This window comes from Tetrao urogallus (genome assembly GCF_951394365.1).
Source record: "Tetrao urogallus genome assembly, chromosome: Z".
Lineage (NCBI taxonomy): Eukaryota > Metazoa > Chordata > Aves > Galliformes > Phasianidae > Tetrao > Tetrao urogallus.
The window spans coordinates 47640133-47659944 of record NC_136816.1 but is presented as its reverse complement, the minus strand read 5'-3'; the positions used below and the strand labels follow the sequence as shown (position 1 = coordinate 47659944).

At 43.3% G+C, this 19812-nt stretch overlaps 1 protein-coding gene across 1 annotated transcript in view; it reads left to right on the top strand.

Annotated features, from left to right (window-relative positions):
* Positions 1–320: 320 nt before the first annotated feature.
* The window catches only part of RCL1 (RNA terminal phosphate cyclase like 1), a gene marked incomplete at its 5' end in the record, with an annotated part of 30560 nt that continues 11068 nt past the window's right edge, over positions 321–19812 (top strand). Inside the window, 6 exons of the mRNA XM_079548704.1 lie at positions 321–465; positions 2350–2421; positions 3169–3344; positions 8703–8777; positions 12422–12546; positions 16434–16559. Of these exons, the coding sequence (XP_079404830.1) occupies positions 321–465; positions 2350–2421; positions 3169–3344; positions 8703–8777; positions 12422–12546; positions 16434–16559 (719 nt within the window). The remainder of the gene's footprint in view (positions 466–2349; positions 2422–3168; positions 3345–8702; positions 8778–12421; positions 12547–16433; positions 16560–19812) is intronic.

Sequence of the window (19812 nt, the reverse complement as noted above, 5' to 3'; positions counted from 1 at the left end):
AAAACACACACGACGAGCAGAAAGGAGCAATATTTAATTACCGGCTCTCGAGGCACGGCCCCGCAAGCGGGACCACGTATCATCCCGCACGGCAGCGCCGCGCGCACATTGGTCCCAGCGGCGGCGCGGGGGGGGGGCGGGGCGGCCGCGCGGTTCCCCGGGCACCACCCCTTCCTCCCTCCCACCGTCCCGTCCGCCACCGTCCCGGCGCTCCGCCCCGCCCCCTGCCCTTTGCCCCCTGCCCTTTGCCCCCTGCTGTCCCAGCGCTTCCTGTTCACAACCACGTGGGCGTGCCGGGCGCCGCGGGGCAGTGCGGTGGCATGGCGGGCGGCGGTGGTAGCGCGCAGTGCCTCGGCTTCGCGGGGTGCAACTTCCTACGGCAGCGGCTGGTGCTGTCCACGCTCAGCGGTCGGCCGCTGAAAATCCGCAAGATCCGCGCCAAAGAGGAGGACCCCGGTCTCCGCGGTGAGCGAGGCGCCGGCAGAGTCCCTAAGGGTGCGGGTGGAGAGAGTGGCGGAGCCGAGCGTCTAACCGGGCGCTGCCACGGAGGGCGAACCCACCCGCTGCTCGGCCCGCCGCTGAGGAGGGATCCGGACGGCGAGGGCCGGGTGTCGGCCGCGGGACGTGCCCGCTGCGTGCCCGAACGGGATCACTTGAGGGCCCGGGTGAGGATCCCTGTCCTGGGAGCCCGCAGCCGTTTGGGGAGCCCCCGGCAGGCAGCCCTTTGCTCCCATGCGGAGCCCTCGTCCCCAGAATGGATACTGGCGGTGCACGAGGGCACGGTGGGGCGCGGAACGGCTGTGTTCTGAATTGCATTTGGGGTTGTGTTCAGTTGTGGGCGTTGCCCTTTGGTAGGTGTGTCAGCGTTTGGGCGTTGGTAATCCAACGTGCAGTTCACTCAGCTTGTTGTGACCGGAGCGTTTGCAGTGAAAGCCTTCTGAACTCCGAGGGCCTAATGTGCTCACGAGGATGCACTCCGGAAAAAGTCCTATCGCTGCTGTGTGAACTTTCCCTCCATGATAACGGAGAGCAGGACCAGCACTGTGTGATATATTGACACACTGCAATTTCTCCAAATAGCTCTTTCCTTTCTTTACTGTATCCAAACAGCTTGAACAGAAAGAAGACAGATCACTGGTTGGGAAGCGACAGAGATCAGGATCAGGAAGTCCTGCCAGTCACTGACATGGGCATGTGCACTTGGTCCTTGAAACTGGCTGGGTTCTGAGCTCTGCATAAATTCAAGCTCTCCTTTGTGTTAAGCCTATGCCAGCCCAGGATCTTGGAATACTTCAGTACAAGCACTGACTTAAGATATGCTTGTGCTTTCCCATGACCCATACACACAGGAGAAACCAATTAGCACCACACAAACTTCTGTAGTATAGACTGTAAGCAAAAAGAGAGAATCACAGAATGGCTCAGGTTTGAAGGGTCCTCAAGGATCATAAATCTCCAACCCTCCTGCTACATGCAGGGCCACCAACCTCCCCATTTAATACTAGACCAGGCTGCCCAGGGCCCCATTCGGTCTGGCCTTGAACATCTCCAGGGATGGGACATCCATAACCTCTCTGGGCAGCCTGTTCCAGCACCTCACCACTCTGTCTGTAAAGAATTTCACCCTGACATAGAACCTAAATCTTCCCTCCCTCAACTTAAAACTATTTTCCCCTGTCCTGCCGTTATCAACCCTTTCAAAGAGTTGATTCTCCTCCGTGTTCTCCCTTTAGGTGTTGAAAAGCTGCAATGAGGTCACCCCGCAGCCTTCTTTTCTCCAGGCTGAACAAGCCCAGTTCCCTCAGCCTGTCTTCATAGGGGAGATGCTCCAGCCCCCTGATCATCTTTGTGGCTCTCCTCTGGACCCTCTCCAACAACTCCCTGTCTTTCTTCTACTGGGGGACATCAACTCCAGAGACGTGATGGGAAGAATTAAGTTTTTGTAGTCTTAGCACTGCCATTGATAGTTTTGAAAATGGAAAACTGGAATATCTCCAGGTAGCTTGTGCCCATGCTTCAGTAGTGCTTCACATCTGAACAGCAGTTCTAAACTATGTTACAAAGGATAGTGGGAAGCTGTCATTAGCTTGTTGTACTTGGGGTTTTACGTGGAGTTCTGTTGGCTGGGATTTGTACGTACGTGCAAACATTACCTTTATTGTAAGCAAAACGTAACTTGTCAACAGCTTCATCCTGGGCTTGGGTGATCAGATGCACCAGCTTCTATCATTTGCTCTCCACTTGCTTAATGCAAAGGAAAATGTTTAAGTCTGGTATGCTGAAGTTTCTTGCTGTTTTCAGGAGTAAATTTAAGTAACTATAAGATTATTTCTTTGTTCTATTCCTCAGACTTTGAAGCATGTTTTATTCGCCTTATTGACAAAGTGACAAATGGCTCTAGGATTGAGATAAACCAAACAGGTGAGGTCTGTTTTCTCTTCTTCCTCTGTTGCAGTCTTCCAGGCTCTATTACTTGAAGTAAAAATTGCAACTTGACAGGTAGGTGTTTAGATAGCATTGACTCCATGAATTAGATGTTACTAAGCACAGAAGCTTTTTAGTAAAGAAATACATATAAGATCATGCATCTTCAGAGTGCAGTGCACTAAGGCTGAGGGTAATATTTTGTTTAATATGTAGGATCTCCTAGCAGAGGAAAGTCACTGAACCAAGCCAGTACTTGCCAAGTCATGTTCCTAAGAGGAGTTACAGTTACTTTGATCAAGAAGCATCCCATGTAGGAATCTCAGTTGTGTAGATTATGTGTAGATTTTCAGGACTCGTTTGTCAGTAAAGTGGATAATATGTCACTGGATATACTGAGACAGGTTTTCAACAGAGCATAACTTCATTCTATCTTCTTTAAAAGATTGTTGCTTTTAAAGATTGTTGTTTAAAAGATAGTTGCTTGTTTCAGCATTTTGGGGATAGTTAGAGTTTCTTAATTTTGGAGGAGGGCAGGAAGGAGGAGAAATGATGTACAAGACAAACAGTCATCTGCCTTGACCCATTTATTTACTGTGGTCTTTGAAGTAGTGTGGTGGTAGTGCTGCCAGTTTTCTATAAAATCTGCTTTCCCTGGTTGTAAAGTGTCTTTATGCTGCAGTAATGGCTAGCATGCTGACATACCTTTAATTTTCTTTTTTTCCTCACTGGCTTCTTTCCCAGGTACTACCTTGTATTATCAGCCTGGTCTTCTATATGGGGGCTCACTGGAACATGACTGCAGCCCTAGCCGCAGTATTGGCTACTACTTAGAAAGTCTACTCTGTTTGGCACCCTTCATGAAACATCCACTGAAGATTGTCCTGAGGGGAGTAACAAATGATCGAGTAGATCCTTCGGTAAGTAATAAAACGTAAGTACTGGAGGAGGATTCTTTCTTTCTAAATAAAGATTAGGAAGAAGTCTATAAAGCATACTGTGTTTTTTTGTGATCTTTTACAGCATGCAGTATTACTGCATCTGCCAGCAAGCTGTCTAGATAAAACTACTGAACTGTACTGAACTGTTCCGTTTGCTCTCCACATTACATTCGATATTCCACTCTTTGACTTCTGTTCTATACTGCTTCTGTTTTCTCATTTGGAAACTCTTTAAATGTCATGTGAGGCTCTTCCACTAATTCAGTTCTCCCACAGTTAGGGAAAAGTTTACATCCCATTACATACTGACTTGCTATAAAAAGAAGAAATTGTCTATAAAAGTTGGTTGTGACAAAGAAGGAATCTTCGATCCTTTTAGAATCATAGAATGGCTTATATTGGAAGGGATATTAAAGGTCATCTGATTCTAATTGCCCTGCCATGGGCAGGGTTGCCAACCACAGCCCCATCCAGCCTGGTTTTGAACACCAGAGATGAAGCATCCACAGCCTCTCTGGACAGCATCTTCCAGTGCCTCAACATCTTCTTAAGTAAAACATTTCTTCCTAATATCTAACCTAAATCTACCCTCTTACAGTTAAATCCATTCTACCTTGTCCTGTCACTATCAGATTGTGTAAAATGTTGGTCTACCTCTTTCTTATAAGCTCCCATTAAGCATTTGGAGGCTGCAGCGAGGTCTTTCTGCAGCCTTCTCTACTCCAGGCTGGACAAGCCCAGTTTCCTCAACTTGTCTTCATAGGAGAGGTGCTCCAGCCCTTTGATCATCGTCATGGAACTCCTCTGGACCCTCTTCACATCCCTTCTGTACTGGGGGTCCCAGACTTCCAGGTGGGGCCTTACCAGTGCAGTACAGAGGAGCAGGATCGCCTCTCTCCCCCTGTGGTCACCGCTGTCTTGATGAAGCCCAGGGTATTATGGGCCTTCTGGGCTGCAAGAGCATGTAGTTGGTGCATGTCCAGTTTTTTGTCCAGAAGACCCGCAAGTCCTCTGCAGGGCTGCTCTCAGTGAGTTCTTCTCCCAGTCTGTACTTGTATCTGAGATTGCCTTGACCCAAGTACAACATTTTGCACTTGGCCTTGTTAACCTCAGTAGATTCTCACGTGCCCACTTCTCAAGCATGTGCAGGCCCCTCTGGATGGTATCCCTCCCTTCTATTGTGTCAGCTGCACCACTCAGCTTTATGTTGTGTGCAGACTTTTTAAGGATGCACTCAATCCCACTGTCTGCGTCATTGATGATAAAGATGTAGAGTGCTGGTCCCAAGATGGACCCTTGGAGGACATCATTTCTGATCCCATTCCACCTGGACATAGAACCACTGATAACAACCCTCTGGCTATGAGCACCCAACCAACTCTTTATCCACTAGTAGTCCAGCCTTCAAATCCACCTCTCTCCAATTTAGAGACAAGGATCTGGTGTGGGTCCATGTCAAAGGCTTTGCACAAGTCCAGATAGATGGCATCAGTTGCCCTTCCTTGGTCCACCAATGCCATTACTCCACTTAGAAGACCACTGGACTGGTCAAGCATGATCTGCCGTTGGTGAAGCCACACTGGCTGTCTCAGATGTCGTCTTCATCTTATATGTGTCCATGAGGATCTGCGGCGTTATCTTCCCAGACAGAAAGCTCACAGGTCTAGTTCTCTGCATCCTGCTTTTTCCCTTTCTTAAACATGAGAGCGGTGTTTCCCTTTTTCCAGTCACCAGGGACTTCGCTTAACAGCCATGATTTGTCAGATATGTTGGGGAGAGAATTGGCAACCACATAAGCCAGTTCCTTCAGAACCCTGGGATGCGTGTCATCTGGCCCAGTACATTTGTACTCATCCAATCTCTTCAGGTGATCTCAGACTTGCTCTGCTCTTACACTGGGAGGGATTTTGCTCCTCTGCTTTAGAAGCTCAGGGACATGAGAAGCATGAGAACCTTGACTTTCCGTGAAAACTGAAGCAGAGAACTCATTAAGTATTTCAGCATTCTCTGTATCTGAGAAAGCTAGCCGTCCTGTTTCTTTTATCAGAGGGAGTACACTCACCTTTGCCTGTTTCTTCTGCCTAACATATCTAATGAATCCTTTCTTGTTTTCACATTCCTTGCCAAGTTCAAGTCCATCTACACCTTGGCTTTCCTGCCTCCATCCCTACATATGTGGGCAGTATCCTTATATTCTTCCCAAGTCACCCATCTCTGCTTCCACTGCTTTTACTTTTTTCTCTCAGCCTTACCAGCAGGTCCGTGCTCTGCCACGCACTCATAGAAAGGTGTCCTTAAATGCTGCCAACTCTTTTCTGTTCCTTTGTTCCTAAGGACAGTTTCCCAAGGGATCTCATCCAACACTTCCTTAAACGGCCTGAAGTTGAGCATCCTGATTCCACTCTTTGCCAGGCCCACATTCCTAAAGATCATGAACTTGACTAGGACATGGTTGCTGCAGCTCAAGCTGCCTTCAATCAAAACTTCTTTTGCAATTTCCTCCTTGTTGGTGACGACCAGGTCCAGTAATGCTTCACCTCTGTCCAGTATTTGAACCATAAAGTTCTCATCAATGGACTCCAGGATTCTCCTGGGCTGTTTGCAGCTAGCTCACTATGTTGTATTCCCAGTATTTATCTGGGTGGTTGAAATCAGGGTAAGATCTTGTGAGTGTGATGCTTCTTGCAGCTGAAGCAAAAAGGCCTCATCAGCAGGCTCGCATTGATCAAATGGCATTTAGTAGACCCGGAGCAACAGGTGCCCTTTATTGGTTCAGTCCCTAACTTTAACCTGACACTCTCAACCTGTTTATGACTGTTTGTCAGGGGCAGCTCTTCGCAGTCTATTACTGAGGCTGTTATGTTGACTGCATATTTTTGACCACAATGAAGAGATTTCTTTTCTTAAATAAGTCAGAGAGGAAGAGCAATCCAGTCTGAATGTTGCTTTCAATTAAGTTTGGATGCTCATCTAAGTCGCTGAGTCCCGATTGTGGGAATTAACCCAGAATAGGGAGGGTTAGAATAGAATATGTATATTAGAATATATAAAGTATATATATTAGAATAGAATAGGCACATTGGCCAACAATTAAACAACCTTACTTGAAAGGAGTGTCAGAACCAGAGCCAGTTAGTTTGTGCTTGAAAGGGGCTTACATCTGCCTAAGCTCAGGCACAGAATGATACTGGGGTTACAGCAGCTAAATTCCATTAGTTTACAGTGTGTTTGCAGTAGATGTAAAATGCAGAGTTGTGTGCTTATGCATTGTTATGCACGTTGCAGAGCACAACTAGTTAGTTTGACTCAGCTAACAAATAGCAGTAAATTGCTAAATGGTGATAATGGCTTGATAATGGCTCCTAAAACTGGTTGAAGTCAGGCTTATGTCTGTTTAAATTATCTGAATAAATTTAAAACTAAGTGCATGTTTGTCCTGGTTTCAGCTAGGACAGAGTTTATTTTCTTTGTAGTGGCTAGCATATATATACTATACTATATATACTAGTGCTGTATTTTGGATGCTGGAGAAAAATAACACTGATTACCCATCAGTGTGTTAGCTGTTGCAGAGCAGTGTTTATACAGAGCCAAGGACTCTTCTTGTGCTGTTCAGTCAGTGAGGAGGCAGGCAATGCACAAGAATTTGGGAGGGGACACAACCAAGACAGCTGGCACAAACTGACCAAAGGAATATTCTATACTGTAAGATGAACAGTAAAACATGGGGGAATTGGCTAGCAGGGCGGTTATCAGGAGAGAGGCAGCTACTATTGCCTAGGAACTGGCTGGGCATTGGCTGGCAGGTGGTGAGCATTTATGTTATATATCACTTCTTTTATGTATTCTTTTATTATTTTCCCTTCCTTGTGTATCCTATTAAACTCTATCTCAGAGTAGTGAAACACTGGAATATGTTGCACTGAGAGGTGGTGGCTGCTCCATCCATGGAGACATTCAAGGTCAGGCTGGATGGGACCCTGAACAACCTGATCTAGCTGTGGATGTCCCTGTTCATTGCAAGGGTATTGGATTAGATTGCCATTAAACATCCCAACTTAAATGGTTCTGTGACTGTGCTTCAGCTCATGAGATTTGCTTTTTTCTTCCTCGTTCTCTTCCTTATCCCACTGAGGGAAAATGTGTAAATCTGTGGTGCTGAGCTGCTTGCTGGTTAAAACAACACCAACTTAAAGTGTTTTTACAATGTATTTTGTACCTCCCACTTCTCTGTAGGTTGTTGAAACTAAACACGCAATTTTAAGTGGTACCTTAAATGATTTTGATGCTTAAGTACCTGGAAACTTGATTTCAAATTTATTTGGGCTTTTTATTGTTCTGTAAGTAGAAGGTGCTTAGCAACTGGGTGAAAATGTATTTATGCTTTTCTCAAAATATTGGTCTCAGATTGGTCTATCCTTCTGCACTTTTTCCGCTTGTCCAAGGGGAAGAATGGAGGGAAAACCAGTGTTAATACTTCGTGACTAGTTTAAGATGAACAAGGCATTTTTCCTCTCATTCTTCATGTATGTGCCTCTCTAGTTCACATTCATAGATATGAAAGGCAAGGCACCTGCTCACCTGTGTTGGAGGTTATGTTGTCTGTTCGGTTGGATTTTGAAGTTTAGCTTAGTTTGTAAGAAGGATATTGTATTTTGTTAACATATGTCTATATTTTGAAGTTATATTAACTCTGTAAGAGGCATCCTTGTCTACATCTGTCATCTGTGGGTAAATGGGCAAATTCAGATCTACACATATGACAACTTACATACAGATTTAAACATGATTGCTCATTTTTCATCATGATTTTCATGATGAAAATCAATCATGAAAATGAATGATTTTTCATTCACTTTAGACTCTTCTAGTTACCTAGAAGCTTCTGTTTCCAGAAACAGATGAGAAGTTCTTGACAAAAGAGTAAGGTTGCTCCTTGCCAGTTCAAGGGGCTGCTCTAAAATATGCTCTTGGAATCATCATATATTTCAGTTGTCAGAATTTTTTCATAACAGCATAAGATTTTTATTTTTTTTTTTTGTAACCACATTCAGAGAAACAAGTGAGCAGTTCTAGCTGAACCATAACAGAAGTCAGACTAAGGAAGAAATCCTGAATAAGAAATTCCATCTCCATAGTTTGCTGTTGTAAATTTTGTAAATAGTGAAATCTTGTGATAATTTAAGAGTAAATGAAGCTCTCTGCCTTCCTATGCCTGCCCACAGAGTGCCTACCACAGGGAAGCTTCATCCTTGTTAGACATCTCATATGACTTTTAAGTTACTGACTTATGTAATTTCAATAAAGGGTCTGCTTTTAAAACTATGTGTTCTGTAGGTTGATGTCCTTAAGGCAACGGCTCTACCACTACTGAAAAAATTTGGAATTGATGGTGAAAGTCTGGAAATCAAGGTATGAGAGTATGTTTCTTTCTTTCTAAACGTACATGGGAACAATGCTTTCAGCTGCTTCATGGGACTATGTGCTTGCTTCCCTCTTCTGTCTCTAGCAGATACCTGTTCCTATCTAAATAATATATATTATTATATAATAGTATTTGTCTTGTTCATGGTATGTCTCAAATAGCATAGTACACATATAGTAGTTGAAGGTCTGTAGTAGAATAGAGATGCAAAGGCTGTATGTAGAGAGGGTGACAAATGCAAGTGACCTTTCTGAGTCTTGGGGATCTTTGCAAATTAAAAAAACTTTCTGCTTTCTTGTTCCTGTTCACTTAATGTAATTTCTTCTTCTTTACTCCTGTTCTTCCTGCCCCCTGCTTAGGGCTAGGAGGTAATAATTCAATCTTTTGTCTCCTTTACCAGCAAAGGTACTGGATCTGTATTTGGTTAAGGTTTATTTCCCATTTGGAATGTATAGTATACAGTAAAGAAACTTTTCTGTAAAGACTACTTTTTACAGACATAATAAATTTGTGTGTAGAATAGGCTCAAGAGTAGAAACTATAATGTTTCTAACTAGAAAAGACTTATTTAAAATGTATGAAAGCCTAGAATCCACTTTTAGTCTTTGCTCCTCTTTGACTTCACAGTTTCTCCCCTCATCCTGCCAGTGGCCCAGGATCTGTTGCAACATTGCTGACACAGAATCATAGAATCACCAAGGTTGGAAAAGACCTAAAAGATCATCCAGTCCAACCATTCACCTATTCCCAGTAGCTCCCACTAAACCATGTCCCTCAACACAACATCCAGTCTTTCCTTGAACACCCCCAGCGTCGGTGACTCCACCACTTCCCTGGGCAGTCCATTCCAGTGCCTGACCACCCTTTCTGAAAAGTAATACTTCCTAATGTCCAGCCTGAATCTCCCCTGCCGTAGCTTGAAACCATTCCCTCTGGTCCTATCACTAATGACACGAGAGAAGAGGCCGACCCCCAGCTCACTACAACCTCCCTTCAGGAAGTCATAGAGAGCAATGAGGTCTCCCCTGAGCCTCCTCTTCTCCAGGCTGAACATTCCCAGCTCCTTCAGCCTCTCCTCAGATGGCCTGTGTTCCAGACCCCTCACCAGCTTTGTTGCCCTCCTCTGAACACGTTCCAGGGCCTCAATATCTTTCTTGCAGTGAGGGGCCCAAAACTGGACACAGTACTCGAGGTGCGGCCTCACTAGTGCTGAATATAGGGGAACAATCACCTCTCTGCTCCTGCTTGCAGCGCTGTTTTTGATGCAAGCCAGGATGCCATTGGCCTTCTTTGGCCACCTGGGCACACTGTCGGCTCATATTCAGCCGAGCATCAATCAGTACCCCCAGGTCCGTTTCCTCTACGCAGTCCTCCAGCCACACCGCCCCAAGCCTGTAGCGTCGCCTGGGGTTGTTGTAGCCGAAGTGCAGGACCCGGCATTTGGCCTTGTTGAAACTCATCCCATTGGCTTCAGCCCAGCTCTCCAGCCTGTCCAAGTCCCTCTGTAGGGCCTCGCTACCCCCAGGCAGATCCACACTTCCAGCCAATTTGGTGTCATCTGCGAATTTACTGAGGGTGCACTCGATGCCCTCATCGAGGTCATCAATAAAGATATTGAAGAGGACAGGCCCCAGCACCGACCCCTGCGCAACACCACTCACGACCGGTCGCCAGCTGGATTTGACTCCATTCACCACCACTCTCTGCGCCCGGCCCTCCAGCCAGCTCCTTACCCAGCCAAGAGTGTACCCATCCAAGCCTCGGGCTGCCGGCTTCTGCAGGAGAATGCTGTGGGAGACAGTGTCAAAGGCTTTGCTGAAGTCTAGGTAGACCACATCAACAGCCTTTCCCTCATCCACCAGATGGGTCACTAGATCATAGAAGGAGATCAGGTTGGTCAAACAGGACCTGCCCTTCACGAACCCGTGCTGGCTAGGCCTGATCCCCCGCTCATCCCGCACATGCCGCATGATCTCCCTCAAGACGATCTGCTCCATAACCTTCCCTGGCACCGAGGTCAGGCTGACAGGCCTGTAGTTCCCCGGATCCTCCTTACGACCTTTCTTGTAAATGGGAGTCACATTGGCAAGCCTCCAGTCTTCTGGGACCTCACCAGTCAACAAGGAGTGCTGACAGATGATGGAAAGCGGCTCGGCTATCACCTCCGCCAGTTCCCTCAGCACTCTCGGGTGGATCTCATCTGGCCCCATCGACCTGTGACAGTCCAGTTGGAGCAGTAGGTCTCTGACTGTTTCTTTCAGAATCGCAGGGGGGTTAGTGTGCTTCCCGGCCGAGATTACCAGGTCAGAGAGAGGAGTATCCTGAGGATAACTGGTCTGACTTTTAAAGTCAGACGTAAAGAAGGCATTCAGAACCTCCGCCTTTTCCTTATCCTCAGTGGTCACATTCCCAGCCTCATCCAGCAAAGAGTGGATATTCTCCTTGTCCTCCTCTTACTGTTAATGTATTTATAAAAGAGTTTCTTATTCCTTTTCACCCCAGGGCTAGGTTAAATTCAAGCTGGGCTTTTGCCTTTCTGATTTCACCTCTACACATCCTAACAACTTCCTTGTATTCATTCTGAGTGGCCTGTCCCTCTTTCCACAGGCGGTAGATTCTCTTTTTCTCCCGGAGCCTCAGGAATAGCTCCCTATTCATCCACGCCTGTCTTCTTCCCCACCGGCTCATTTTGCAGCTCAGGGGGACTGCCTGCTCCTGCGCCCTTAAGACTTCCTTCTTGAAGAGCAACCAGCTCTCTTGGACCCCTTTACTCGCTAAGACTGAATGCCAGGGGACTCCTCCTATTAGTCCCTTGAACAATTCAAAGTCCGCCCTCCTGAAGTCCAAGGTAGCAGTTTTACTCTTCCCCCTCCAGGCTCCACCATGAATCGAGACATCATCAGGCTCTGCCTGGATGGTGTGACAGAAGTCCTGGTCTCCAGTTCCCAGCTGTCATATCTATCTAGTCTGTGTCCCTGGGAGTGTTCCCAGTGCTCAGAGTTGGGACTGCCCCCTGGTCTGCCCTGCTTCTTGGGTGGAATGTTGGGATCAGCATGGGATGGAGAGGCTTTCAAAAAAGAAGGGAATTTGTTCATTTTGATTCCCACGTAAGCATGTTAAGCAACAAAAAGATAACACTTTCTTCAGCAGTGAGATAGCTATTTAATGGTAGTGAACTAGTGTTACCTCCCTGGTAAATATTGTAGGGTTTGGGGTTTTTTTTCGCCTGATTGTCTTTGTTTTTGGTAGTGGTGTATTTTTTTTTCTTTGTTGGAAATCCATGCCTACTGCATTTGAAATGAGAGAAACAAGGGGGTGGGGGGCGGGGAGAAGTAAAAGAAACCATTTGTTGCTTATAGGTTTGGTGGAAAAAAATCTGTTTCTGCCTTTAGGATGTCTTTTTCTTACTTGTGTTTACTTACTGATAATGACAACATTATATTTTAAGTGAAATTAAATCTATCATGTCTGATTGAATATATGGATGCCTACCTGTGCGACCTGGTCATGGAACCTGCTTTGGCAGGGGGGTTGGACTCGATCTCTGGAGGTCCCTTCCAACCCCTACAATTCTGTGATTCTGTGATATATTCTTTGTGTTCTTTGCAACCTGTTTTCTTATTATTTTCAGATCAGCCGGAGAGGAATGCCTCCAAAAGGAGGTGGGGAGATATTATTTGCTTGCCCAGTGAGAAAGGTCTTGCAGCCTATTCAGTTCACTGACCCAGGCAAAATCAAGCGCATCAGAGGAACTGCGTATCCTTCCCTTACATTCCTTTTAAACAAGTGCTTTTAAGGGAAAAAAGTAAGTCACCTAATTTGAAATCCCAAGATCATACCTGTGTTGCTGAGTATACATGCAGATAGCACAGGGCCGCTTTTCATGGAGTGAGAACACAGATTCCACCAGCATGTCTCAAAAGCACTGTGTTCAGAATACTGTTGTTCAAAAAGTATCAGTAAACAAGTAAATGAAAAGTGCTGTTATATTTTAGATCTAAAATATTTTCAATAGCAAGAAATTCCTTCTTGTATGTAGCAGCACTAATAGGAGTGTTACCTTGTCGTAATCCAGTAGGAACAAATGTAGTTTTGCTATACATTGAATATTTGGCATCTTGGTTGTTAATGAGCAGAGTGCAGAGCGTTGAATGGGAGCATAAAATAATTTGTTTTACAACTCACTGCACATACATGAACTGATCTTTTTGTTGGCTTACCAGAAGCAATTTGATAGCTCTTTGCCTGCAACAATGCCATTGGAGTGGGAAGTAGTGAGGGATTTACTCCCTCTCAAAGAAAAGGGCATAATATGTAATATTTTTTCTGCTGTCCTCTATTTTTGGCTTGTTACCTCTATGGTATATGTTATGAACCTACTCTTATTATAAGAAGACGCAGAAATCCCTTATAGGCAGCATATACTAAATGTTATAATTGATGAGCTTCAGCTCTCTTGAGCATTGTCCAGCTTGTAGTTTGAATGTAGTCTAGACTTGATCACTCACAAGAAAAGCAGGAATTGGGGCTGTTTTCCTGCTCTAGACACATTTCTGCTTTTATCTTATGTCATGCTGTCATAGATGTATGCAAGAATGGGATGCTTTGACCTCTATTCCAACTGCATATTTGGATGAGTGCAGCACTGCCAAGTGAGAGCAGCTTTACTGTGTGCATGAGCTGTAGAAGAAAGGATGCAACTCAGTGTGCTTGTAGTGGCTGTTTTCATGGTTTTCCATGAAGAAAGTCATTCTATTTTGTCCTCTTCAGCTCTATAATATGTAGTTCTGTCCTCTGTTTCTATGTGAAAGGGGAAGCAGTGGCTTTGTGACATCTTTCCAGCTTGACTGTAAAACACAATACTACCCTGTGCCACTTTCAGTGGATTTGGTTATTGTATGTGAACAATTGGATTTTTTTTCTCAGAGGTAAAAGTTTGCCTAGTAAGTCAAGTGTAAAGAACCAACAGAAGACATTTTCTGACTTTCTAGAATGTGCTATCAGCAAGTATGATATCCTGTCCTCTCAGCAGAATAGTCCTGCTTCACTGACATATGGGTTTACCCATCCTGCTTTATTGCAGACTTGCCTACAGCCTTGGGCCAGTGCACCTGTAAACTTAGCAGGAATAAAAGGAAGCCTGAAAAGGACCCCCAGTGGTAGTTGTTGTCATTGATTCCTCACTTCCTGCTGTTTGCTGTTTTGAGACTTGGACCTTCAGACAAGTGCATTCACTGCCCTCCATCCCTTCTCCAATACTGTGGGCTGACACTGGAACTCCTCAAAACAGACTTTTGAAATAGAGCAGTGATAAGTCTTTTTTTGGGGGGGATGTGACACCAAGTGAGAAGTGATCCTATTTTAGCCTGATCACTAAGTGATCATTCAAGCCAGTAGGAAACAAAATATTTAGAAACAGAAGTCCTTGGATCTTTCACGTGTGCTTTTTTGATCCTTCAAGAAGCTTCTGAACAGATCTGTTTACTTACTGCTGGGGATCTTGTGTTGCAATAACTTCTTATAATCATCTAAAACGTTGAGTGCACTAACTTCAGAATGATCAGTTCTCTTTATTGTTTACCAGTTTCACCCTTAAGATCTTGAAGTTTTTCATCTGCCTACTCCACAAGAGCAGACAATAGAAATTTGTAGAAGATAAAGTTCCCCTCAGGTAGCAGGATAATGGTTTCTCTGTGTTGCCAGGTGTAAGTATAAGCAGGTGGCTGCTTAAATGCAGAGCATGAGTGTATTAGTTGAGATGGAATTTTGAGTACAGATGTGCTTAGCTGTTTGAATATCTCTTGAGAAAACTACTGAAGTAGCACCTGAGTAAAAGGGCACAAAGGATGTGCAGAAAGATGATGATTTCTTCCTTGGAATGGTTATCTTTGAATGCTGAGTGACTAGAGCACTAGAGACTTTAAATTCATCAAAGCATTGCAAAAGAGCAGGAGACAGCAAAGTTTTAGCCTTCTAAATTTTTTTTCTTTTGTAAAACTTTTATTTTCAGTTCTCCAATTTCTCCCACTTTAAGGTGGAAGGAAAGGATTTCTTGCTATTAGTTCAGAATAATTTTGCCCACCAACATCTTTTCCTAGGATATGAATAGCAGACTATCCAGGATGATAGAATAGCAAGATAAAATTATTGAAGGACATCTCTAAGTCCACTTTTTACCTTGCAGTAATAGTCGGTGTTTCTGTAGATGTTCTGTGTATCTCAACTCAAGATATATCAGTGAAAAGACTGTAGAAAGCACTTAAGTACATGATCTGTATGTACAGGCTTTGCTGGGAAAATGAGCTTACATTCATGGATGGATTATCCTGTTTGACCAATCTAGTTGCCTTTTATGGTGGTATAACTGCATCATTGGACAAGGGAAGAGCCACTGATGCCATCTATCTAGACTTCATTAATGTCTTTGACACAGTGCCCCACAACATCCTTCTCTTCAAATTGGAAAGATATGGATTTCATGGGCAGACTGTTCAATGGGCAAAGAACTGGCTCCAGGATCAAGTCCAGAGAGTGGTGGTCAAACTCAGTGTCTGGATGGAGATCAGTGACAAGAGGTTTCTCACACGGATCAGTGCTGGGACTGATACTCTTTAATGCTTTATCAGTGACATTGACAGTGAGGTTGAGTGCACCCTCAGAAAGTCTGTGGATGGCACCAAGCTGTGGATGCAGTTGAAACACCTGAGGGTTGGGATGCCATCTAGAGGAATCTAAACAGGCTTTAGCAGTGGGCCCAAGTGAACCTCATGAGATTCAGCAAAGCCAAGTGCAAGGTCTTGCACTGGGTAAAGCCAACCTGCACTACCAATACAAGCTGAGGCATGAAAGAATTGAGCACAGCCCTGCTGAAAAGCACTTATGGGTACTGGTGGATGGCAAGTTGGGCATGAGCCAGTAATGTGCCCTTGCAGCCCAGAAAACCAACTGTATCCTGGGCTGCACTGAAAGAAGTGTGGCCTGCAGGTTGGGAGAGGTGATCCTGCACCTCTACTCTGCGCTGGTGAGGCCTCACCTGGAATACTGCACCCAGATTTGGAGTCCTCAGTGCAGGAGGGACGTGAACCTGTTGGAGAGCCTCCAGAGAAAAGCCAGAGAAATGACTGAAGGAATGGAACACCTTCCCTGTGGGGACAGATTGAGAGAGCTGGGGCTATTCAGCCTGAAGAAGAAAAGGCTCTGATAGCAGCCTTTCAGTATCTAAAGGCGAGCTAGAGGAAAGAAAGGGACAGACTCTTCAGCATTGTCAGTGGTATTAGGACAAGGGGGAACGATTTCGTACTAAAAGAGGGGAGTTTTGGGTTGGATATAAGGAAAAAGTATTTTGCAGTGAGAGTGAAGAGGGACTGAACAGGTTAACCAGAGATGTCAAGGAAGCCCAATCCCTGGAGACATTTAAGACCAGGCTGGACCTGTCTCTGAGCAATCTAACCTAGCAGTACATGTCCTTGTTCACCGCGGGGAAGTTGGACTACATGACCTTTAAAAGTCCCTTCCAACTCTTAAGGATTCTACGTGTAGGACAAAACTACATTTTTTGAAAGAATGCACTGGGACTTCTTGATTATTTTTGCCAGTCTCTTAATTATTTTTCATTATCACAGTTCCTTAGCTCAGAAATACAGATATTCTGTCAGAGTGTCTCCACAGATGGCAAACAGAATGGTGGAATCTGCAAGGAGTGTCCTGAATAAATTCCTCCCAGATATTTATATCTACACAGACCATATGAAAGGGGTCAGCTCTGGAAAGTGAGTATCCAGTATTTACAGGAACAAGAAATGTAGGTGTATATATTTTTTTGCCTGCTAGCGTATTCTGATCTGTAATTTTACTGAGCTGTAAGCCATTATTTTCTATTTCTGACATTAAATAAATATTCCGTATAAAAAAAAAAAAAAAAAAAAGGAATGAATCACTATTTTTACTCAATGCTGTGATAGAAATACTGTATTTTTCTTAAACTATCAATGTAATTTATCATTACTGCCACTAAAGGTAACCTGAGCTCTATTCTGTTTTAAGCCTGTTTACAGAATCACAGAAGTGAGTGCAGAATGCACTGATGTGATATGAAAACTAATGTTTGAATTTTACTCTAGACTATCTGATGGAAATGGTAGTACTAAGGTTGGAACCTGAATGTTTTCTAAACTATTTTATTCTCTGCTTTACTGTGACATAAACAACTGTTCTCTCAACAGCAAACTAATGTTTCAAATTTCCTTAGAGATTGAGTTTTACTCAATGCTGTGATAGAAATACTGTGTTTTTCTTAAACTAACTATGTAATTTATCATTACTGCCACTAAAGGTAACCTGAGCTCTATTCTGTTTTAAGCCTGTTTACAGAATCACAGAAGTGAGTGCAGAATGCACTGATGTGATATGAAAACTAGTGTTTGAATTTTACTCTAGACTATCTGATGGAAATGGTAATACTAAGGTTGAAACCTGAATGTTTTCTAAACTATGTTATTCTCTGCTTTCCTGTGACATAAACAAGTGTTCTCTCAACAGCATACTAATGTTTCAAATTTCCTTAGAGATTTGCTGGCCAGCAGAACACAGAAGTGATGCTCATGATTCAGACAATTTTATTTACATTAGTCAGTAACACTATCTGCTTGTCACTTCTTTGAAGTTGGAGATTGGGATAATTAATTTGTATGTTATCTTCCTGTATATTCAGTTCCCAGCGTGCATGCTTTTTTTTTATTGTTTCTGTTCTTGGAAATACCATCTTTGAGATAACTTGTTAACTTCATGAGTGTACACATCTGAAAATTGTTAACTAATTCTAGAGTCTCTTTCCTGATTTCTCTATCATATTTAATATTCCATGTTAGTAAGTCTTGTTGGTGCAGATAGTTAACAATAATGAAAATTTTGAAACCTTTTTTTCTGAGGGTGTAAGTTTTTGTTGTTGTTGTGGTTTTGGGTTGTGTGATTGTTTTTTTCATATCTACCAATAATGTGGAAAATTCAGGTGAATTAAGGCAGCACCAATGTATTTTCTGCTTCCATGATTAGCCCGTGTAGAAAAATAAATAATTGCATGGGAAGAAAAGGTGAGTTCCCCTTTTCACACTGCTGGTGCATGTTAATCTCTACTGCTGCTTTGCTACCATATTCAGCGTAAGTATGGTGCCAGCACAGTCCCATTTTGGCAAAGCTTTTTGTCTTACTAGCTTCCTATTGCTTCTACATGTGTAGACAGGATAAGGAAGGAAAGCAATGCATCTAATTTCCATTGTGGTCTCTGTTCAATGAAGAGTTAAAACAGCGAGGACTATTTCAGCACACATTTGCCCAGGCTAGGCAAAGCCCTGATTTCCGAATGTAGGGTGTTGTACCCCATCCCTCACACAGTGCCAAAGCTTCAGGAAGTAGATTTGAGCATTTTCTGACATCTGTGATGTCTCTCTGAACAAAAACTTTCTGAATTTTCTGAATTTACAGCAGAGTGTTCATCTTTGCAGATGTTTCCTAACACTGTTTGCACATGCACAAGACACTAGATGATTTTGTTTTGGCAGTTTGTCACATGCTACTGAAGGCTAACAAATCTGCCACGGGATATAGTTATTATTACTGTCCAAATTATAGCCCCTAAGAAGCAACATCTTTTGACTCTCGGTGTCTAAATCTTTCTTTCGGAGGAAAGGAGGAAGAGAAAAACATCTTTAGCATAACTTCTGTGTTGCTGAGCAAGTACCGGTAGTTAAATATGGGTGGGAACCTCCAGTATCTGTTAATTCCCTTCCTACTTAAATGCATCTGGCAGAACTGTTCTTTTCTGACACTGGGACAGTTTGTCTGTACTGGCATTTAGGCTTTGTTTTTGTGGTTTGTTGATATTGGTGATGTTCCTTACCATTTTGGGTGAATGGAGTTTTTTTTATTAAAAAGTTTGGGTATCGGAGGCAGTATGAGTCCATAACTGTGGGAAATGCTGTATGTAGAGAAAAGTCAACCTTATTTTGAATGGCTAGCTGTTGGTGTTCTTCCAGAACATAAAAATACAAGGATCTTACATACTTTTTTTTCTAGTTATAACTTTCTGACTTCTCAGCTGTACACTACCATCTGTTACTTTCTTTTAGCAAAAGTATTTTTTAACACTGATAAAAGCATTTTTTTAGGATGCTAAGGTCTGAGAAAAATGCATAGGTTGCTCCAAAGTGATGACTCCTATTTATTTACAAGGAAACTGCAATAGATACAAAGAGCACAATAACACTATTTGACAGAGCAGATTCTCAGCTACGAAGCAGTAGTTTGCAACATAGTCACTACCATTAACCAGCTTATGCAGTTTATTTGATCAGTGCATTTCATTTTGTGGTATGACAGCTGTGCATGGGCATCCAGAATGTGACTTGTCTTTCATACCGCTGTCACCACTGCTAGTTGGAACTGGATGAGCTACAAGGTCCATTCCAAACCAAGCAATTCTGTGATTCTATGTTTCTATGAAATGCAAGTATTGTAATTGGTTTTTTTTTTAATTCGCTGGTACTGTAGCTATTCTTTCTGTATATTGAAGCTTCCATGCTAAAAGGTGGATCGCTAAAGAAAGTTAGTTTTGTACTTGAATCTGACAGAGAAGAAACTCAAGGTGCTTCAGAAAATTTCAAAGATTAATTAGTAAATGAGATTTATTTTTTTTTAATAGAAAGTTTTTAATAGAAAATGCTATTTCTGCATTGGCTTTAATTTCTTTCTTTTTCTTTCTTTTCTTTTCTTTTTTTTTCTTTTCTTTTTTTTTTTTTTTTAAGAGCTTGAGCCAGAAATATCCAGCACAGTCTATCTGGGACTAGTGATACTAGATTTAGCTTTTAGATACTGTTAATGTTTTTTCCAAGGCAGATGAAAAGTCTAGAATGGGAATTTTGTCGGCAAGTTCAGATTCCCCATAATGTCCAATGAGTGGAGCTCTTCGCAACTTGAGGACAACCTTGATATTTCTTCTTGGTTTGTTATTTAATTTTGTTGTTACAT